The sequence below is a fragment of the Sinocyclocheilus anshuiensis genome, unplaced genomic scaffold (assembly GCF_001515605.1).
Source record: "Sinocyclocheilus anshuiensis isolate Anshui unplaced genomic scaffold, SAMN03320099.WGS_v1.1 scaffold976, whole genome shotgun sequence".
In the NCBI taxonomy this organism is placed as follows: Eukaryota; Metazoa; Chordata; class Actinopteri; order Cypriniformes; family Cyprinidae; genus Sinocyclocheilus; species Sinocyclocheilus anshuiensis.
In genome coordinates, this window is record NW_015552538.1 from 2,526,884 (window position 1) to 2,534,416 (window position 7,533).

Genomic DNA, 7,533 nt, shown 5'->3' on the forward strand with positions numbered 1-7,533 from the left:
TTGAGCTGCACTAGAGAAGGCAACGAGTGTTATCACTATGTCGGAGACACGCTAGCTTTCCCAGGGCAGACGAACTTAGAGTGGTTACAATCATCCGGGTTTAAATCGCGCAAAAATTTATTTGATTTTGACGCAATATTTACACTGAAGCTCGCAGGCGGCTATGGTAAGGGTCATGACATTTCCCGACCAGGCGCTGAGTGCTGCCAATCACAACACATACTGGCCTGGCTAACCAATCACAGCACATTTCGTATTTCAGAAGGCGGGCCTTCATTTGATACTGGAACTATTCGAGCCGTTCATGCCAGACTGGGTTGAGAGGTACTGTAATAATGTAAAATATGTGAAAAATAATGTGTTTTTCGAACAACCTAGTATGAGAGCCTGTTCTAGTACACCCCCAAAACAAAATCAAGACTTTGTAAAAGAGCATAATAGGACCCCTTTAAGTGATCAAATGTGACAGTAAAGACATTTACATTATTTAAAAAAATCAGATTAAAATAAATGCTGTTCTTTTCAACTTTTTAAATCACAGTTTGCACAAGAATATTAAGCAGCACAATTGTTTTTAACATTGATAATATGTGTAAAAAGTTTTTTGAGCACCAAATCAGCATATTAGAATGATTTCTGAAGAATCATGTGACATTGAAGACTGGAGGAACGGCTGCTGAAAATTCAGCTTTACCATCACATGAATAAATTACATTTTAAAATATATTCAAAGAGAAACCGTTATTTTGAATTGTAATAATGTATAACAGTATTATTGTTTTTTTCCTGCTTTTATTTTTTGATCAAATAAATGCAGCCTTGATGAGCATAAGAGACTTCTTTCAAAAACATTTAAAAATCTTGCCAACCCCAAACTTTGAATGGTAGTGTACCTAAATTTGATCACTTTTTAAAATGGTCTGCTATTCTGGCTTTACTTGGTGAATGATTTTGAAGGATTGACCTGAGCTATATTTTCTTGACTTTTATTTCTTCCTGTCCGCATCTTATTTTCTGCTTTTGCTTTGTTCCACAGTGGTTCTATGTGCATTCTCCCGTCTCTCTCTATCCTGCTCTAACTCACTCAGCCACACAGTCCATGAATTATGTTCTCATACCAGTTTCACATACTGCCATCACACTTGGCTGCTCTTGTGTGATAGACGGACACGTCTTGCATTCACCATGACTTCCCCTCTGTTCTGTTTTCTCAGAGCCAGTTCAAGTTTGTGTGTGAGGCCATACTGAAGGTTTACGAGGAGGGCCTGGTGAAACTGCTCAAGTCCACGCTGTACGAATCCAACTAATGCAATGCCAGCTTTTCCCGAAAATGATGCTGAAATTCACTGACAGGATCTTCTCCACATGATGATGTTACAGCTCCGTGACAGAGTGATGGAGAAGTATCTCGAGCCAGGAACACAGGACATAAACCAAGCACTGCTGCACTTTACGCTGGCAAAGAGACTATATGCCAGGCTTCAATGAGGAGAGAGAGAGAGAGAGAAGTGACAAAGAAATCTAAGGTGAATTAGGTACTTGTTGGGACTTTGAGTGTTCCGGGTTTTAACAAATATATATGTTAATAATGAATATAGTGGAGATTGCTGGTGCCATATGTGTGTAAGGGCAGGCCCGTGAGTGAATGAGTGTTTTTATATGTGGTCATCTATTATTTGGAAACAAACGACACCCACAAAACCATTCACATCCAGGCCTGTGCTGCAGATGAACATTTGTATTTTTATTAGAAATATTTATTGTTTTAGTTTCAATTTTGAGCCCTGCTCATTCAACATAAGTAACTACTTACAAAACAAAAAAAGAAGAAAAAAAAAAGTTTTTGTTACAACAGTGATCTTTTTTTTCCTGTTTGCTTTGTTCTCGCTTTTTGGCACAGGATGAAAATCATTTTTATTTATTTTTCTGTCAAACTAAAAAGCTGTCAACAAGGACTTTAAAGCACTTTGCATTACAGCTTTGATGCAAAATATCGGTTCGGAAGTTAAAGGAATACTAAAATGAAAATGCTGTGATTATTTACTCACCCTTGTGTCTTTCCAAACCCATATGATGTTCTTTCGTCAGTGGAGTGCAAAAGGAGATGTTTTGAAAAATGTTTGTGCTGCTCATTTCCATACAGTGAAAGCCTCCAAGATAAAATGACAGAAAATACAATAATATTCCAAGTTTTCTGAAGCAGGAAAAGACTGAAATGTAACTTTAATTACTGAACATATTCCTCCCAGTTAGTAGTTCCTCAACCTTACAGAATTAGTTGTGAAATAAAAGAACCTGTGAGACTGTAGAATAATAAATTTCGGGCCACCAACCCACAGAAATCAACATACAGAAGATTCCTTTAAAATTAGATTGATTCTTTTTTTTATACACTCCTCTGCTGTTTTATTATAAGAGAACTGTCATTTAGAAATTTGATCTGTCCAAAGGCAAACATTCCCTGAAAGAATAAACTCCTTGCCATTTAAAATCAGATATTCAATTGAAGGGTTTAGTATTCCCTGTAGGTGATATAACAGCTGCATCAGTGTTGCAAATAATAACTGTTTTTTGTGTTGTTGTTAAATCTGAATGTTACACACACCACAATGTGTCAAAGCAGTACCACGTTTGGGAATCAAATCGGAGTTTGTTTATTTTTGACCTGTTTATTTCTTGTAGACTGCACACGTAGAATATCCCGCTAACATTAGCAAGTGTGTCCAGTGTGTGTGTTGTGTTATTACTGTATGTTTCTGATGTCTGTATGTGTAAGTGTGTTTTATAGTACTGTTTGAATGTGATTGAGCCCTAGTTTTATGAACAGTCTTTGTTTAGAAGCCATCAAATTAACATTGTTCATCTCTCAAATTAAATTTTTGACCCATTGCCCAGTTTCACAGGTCATCTCTAGTTGAATTCAGAGTTGAATCCATGCCTGTACTTTTTTGTAAGGTACTACATTTACAGTCAATCATATGATGTTTCTTTGTGGTCATAATTGCTAGAGAACCTTGGTTTTAGGACCAAATAATTCCATTCTATGCTGAACAGGTTACAGATTTGACCAAAAAAACATTTAAAACAGGAATATGGCATGGAATTTGGGAGAAACTACACACCTCCTGCCTTGTGGGACAGCACTTTTTCAACAAAGAGTACAACTGTAGACTGGAGTTAACGTTTTATTTGCTGCAAATAACAGGAAGGTCAAGTTGTGCCACTTGTCCATTTTTATGAAAATATTATAAAGTGTACATACAATGTTGTATATTAAAAAGAAAATCTTTAAAATAAAAGTAAGGTGTGTGATCTGGGTCGTTTTTGCATGTGATATATATTGCATATATATATATAATTACATTGTACATTTGATTTCCTCCTTTGAAGGTTTTGGCAGGATAGTTGCAGTCTATGAGTTTGACGCACTGAGTAAACCAGTGGGTGGTGCTGTTGGGGGAAAAAAAATACAGAGCACCTGAAAGCAACTGGCTCCTAGCTAGAACATTATGATCTTTTGCTGGCCCAGATGAGCCAGTGGTTCAGAGTTACCTTAGCCTTTATATTTTTAGCAACTATAATATTTTTATATTCCACATTTAAATATTTTTGGACTTATTTCAATTATAAAATGTTTTCTTTACAAAAAAATCAAGTTTTTAGTTTGAATAAAAGCTGCAGATACACTTTCAATCCATTTTATGAAATCATATTATTTTCAGTCTAACCAATGCTTCCAAGACAATTACAAATCATTCTTGCAGTTCTTGCAAACCTGCATGTAATGTGTTAGCTTTAAAAGTGCTATAATAATTCAGCATATAGAATACAATTATATATGACAAATAATGGTGATTAATTTCTCACATCACTTCCTGACTAACTACATATATATATCATCAGTAATCATTCAGTACCATCTTATTACCACTACAGTACCAAGTTGGAAGATATGGGAGATATGCCGTTCTAGTACACAACGTTCCAAAATGTTCTCTTAAATGTTATTTTTTGTGCATGAAACTGGATTGGGAAGTCAAACTAGATTCTTTAGTGTATTGCTTTGATCTAAAGTTTTATTCAGTAACTGATTTACAACTTTCTAACATGTCACACAATAGCTGATTGTAGTTTCTTAAAAGATAATACATGTAAGTTTAATAACGTTGTAATGTTGTAACCAAACTAAAAAGTATTGAGGCAATTTTCACTCCGCACCGGCCCTTTAAATGTAAATCCACTTTTAGGGATTTACGTGACGTAATTTCCTGAGGGAAAACAGCCATCCCACAATCTTTCGGACCGGGAGAATATCAGTTACACTTACCTCCAAAAACATTAGGTGGATGGGCCACACTGCGGCGTAGAAGATGGATATTTCAAAACACAAAGTTGTTTGTTGATAACGGCCGAGGCTAGAGGACTGTTTCATTGGCGGAATATCAATCAGGCTGCAGTACGTATCGCTTTTGTCTGTGGTCTGAGGATCAACAAGTGGATTCGCGCCGCTAGCGCGGTCATCCCGGCCGGAGGTGGGCGCGATAGATCTCGGAACCATATTACAGCCGTATTGTAACGTATAGCTATTTGCGTTATTAAATAAATTCAAAATTTTTGGGTCGTTCCGCCGTTAAATGTAAATTATGCGCATCCTTTCTTCTTGAGCAAACAGGTGTCAGTGGAGTTCAGTCAGTCAGCGCGTGATGATCGTGAGCCACTCGCTACTCTCGCTAGAGCTTTTGCTCTAAACCTCAAACAGTGCACGCCTGACAGCAGCGTTAAACGTTTGACGTTTTGTCAACCGATATTTTAAACGGACCACTGTCTATTATGAATATTTACCACAATGAAATTATAGTTCGTGAGAGTGAAGGTAGCAATTTTGGTTAACTGCAGTTGTATCTAGAGACTAAATATCTTACCACGTTATTTTTCATAAATGCCACAGTTTGTTTTATATAAATTATTGTTACCTTGACGTAACCTTTGTGTTTTCCCTAACTGTGGTCTTATTACAGATGCTTCAGTTAAATAATAGTTACTATACATGCTGCACAAAATTTGAGTTACATTTTCTTAAAGAAATAAGGTGCCATCTATTCAATACTGGTCTTATTATAGATTCCACAGTTAAACTATAAGTGGTTATAAGTAAGAACCATAGCGAGTTGTAATTTGTAACTGAGATTGTTTCTTTATTCCAGACTGGACAAACGAATCTTCCTGAACATGCTGAGCTTCCTTCGCCGTACTCTGGGCCGGCGGTCCATCCGCAAACATGCTGAGAAAACTCGACTCCGAGAAGCCCAGCGAGCCACAACACACATCCCTGCTGCTGGAGATGCCAAGTCCATCATCACCTGCCGAGTGTCTTTGTTAGATAGCACAGATGTCAGTGTTGATTTGCCGGTGAGTTGACTTAATACATTCAAGTGTACGTGTGTGTTTGGTTGACTATGGTTTTCATAAACCAGTCTGTTTGGTCAGTTCTTGCCATTTGTACTTGTTGTGATACACTCTTGCTTGGTTGCATTGTGCGACTCAAGAAGAACACTTAAACAATTTAAAAGGTGACCTTTATTAAAGCTCAAGGTGGAATCCTAGGCATTAGTTTTCAGTCTCTGCTCTGACAGAAACTTGCCTACTGAGTCACGTTGATACTCCAGTATGACAGAGAGAATGCTCTCCATTGTTCACTGCTGTTTGAGGCTATTTTCTTATTACATAATCCTGGGAGAAAAGTACATTGAAACTAGACATATCTGGTGGGGACTAGAGATGTGCTTGGCACTTTTAACTTGACAAATTCTTTACTTTCAACTTTGTAATTTTAATCACCTTGACTTGAACTGATGAGATTAGGAATTCTTTCAAAGAAGTTCTTTACTCAGAACTCATGAGTCAAGCACCCACATAAAATGTATTTGTGCCAAAACCTGATGCTGTTTTTACTGTTATGCCTTTGATTTTTTATGTAAACACTGTCTTTGCATGTGAAATGAGAAACGGTGCACTCAGGCTGGCCTTTTTTCTTGCTAGTGCATGCATCTTAACTCTATAAAGCCAGTGTGTCATATATGATACATGAATTTGTAAAGCCTCTAAATTATCAACTTAATAAAAACTTTGCTGATAAACCTATTATACACAATCTACTACATGACTTCTGACCCCACTTGATGGCTCATACTATTTTAGCAAGTAATAGGCATTTTTATTAAGTAAACAGAAGAACTACATTTGTATTGTTATTAATATTTCATGCTGAACATTTACTGCACTAGAGCAACTTGGGCTACTTCTTTATCCATACATAATTTTATGCAAAGTAGTAGGGCTGGGACGATATGCTAATCTGCCGATTCAATACTATCCCGATACTTGTGTGCCGATTCAATATGTATTGCTATAATTGAGTATTGCGATTATATAACTATTGCGATTCGATATTACAGTTTATTGTGATTTTTTTTGTTTGCTTATTAAAGACTGGAAATACTTGATTCTACCCTTAAAAGAGACTGTAAATGAGTCATATTAACAAAAACAATGCATCACATCTTTCTGAACTTTTATTTCAGGAGCATACACATACACAGTGTATATTTAAAGTACCTTGAACCATGAAACTTTCAAGTACCAAAACCCCGAACCACGTGAATATAATAGCCAAATGTTCAGCAAAATGAGTAAAATAAAGTGCTATGTTACTTTGCATACCGTTTTAGTCATGTTTTCCCGGCAGTGTGTAAAATCCAAAGTGTTTCCACACTTGGGATTCAAAACGGGAAAGTGCAGAAAGAATTCTGGAAGAGGTCTGATCCTCTGCCTTCGTCATGGTTTTGCTTTCTCGCGCCGGCTTGAAACGTATATGACATCATCTAATGCAGCGGCACTGCGCACACAGAAGGATTGCTGTATGACATCAAAGCACCGCGAGAGCTACAGAGAGCAGATGGCTCCGCATGCTTTCGAATCGCTCTCGCGGTACTTTGATGTCATATGCAGATTGATCTGCGTGGTGCTGCTTCAAGTCGAACACACCTATACATTTCGCCCTCTGTTGGAATTAAAAAGCGCTAACTTATCCCCACCACCTCTTAGGAAAAGTAAAATTAAATATAAATCGATTCTGAGGTAAACCAATCGATTTTTAAATGTTTTAAAAAGAATCGCGATAGTTAGGTGAATCGATTTTTTTCTCCCACCCCTACAAAGTAGTCATATAAGCATGTGTGTATCAAGAAAAATCAAGGAAATGTAAGTAGTCTGATATAGTATAAAAATCTCAATGCTTTAGAATTTCATCTTACTTTTTGGCCATATAAATTGGAGTATCTGCACCAGATTGCATATTTTTCTCAGTTTTGGCTAGGGATGCATCGATCTGATACTCAGTATCGGTATCGGCTCCGATACTGGCATTTTCTGTTGGATCGAGCATCGGTCAGACGTCTGAAGCCTGTTTAATGTGAGGTACAGATGAATATTTAAGTCGTTAAATTCAAGTTAACGTAAACTCTTAACTCTTCT

General features: G+C 37.0%; 1 protein-coding gene across 4 annotated transcripts in view; it reads left to right on the top strand.

Annotated features, from left to right (window-relative positions):
- Window positions 1-2,160, top strand: part of LOC107663857 (tyrosine-protein phosphatase non-receptor type 4-like) — a 55,801-nt gene extending 53,641 nt beyond the window's left edge. For all 4 annotated transcript variants that reach the window (XM_016454215.1, XM_016454216.1, XM_016454217.1 and 1 more), the window contains exon 27: window positions 1,215-2,160. In XM_016454215.1, coding sequence (XP_016309701.1) covers window positions 1,215-1,307 — 93 coding nt within the window. In that variant the 3' untranslated portion in view covers window positions 1,308-2,160. The remainder of the gene's footprint in view (window positions 1-1,214) is intronic.
- The last annotated feature ends 5,373 nt before the right edge of the window (window positions 2,161-7,533 follow it).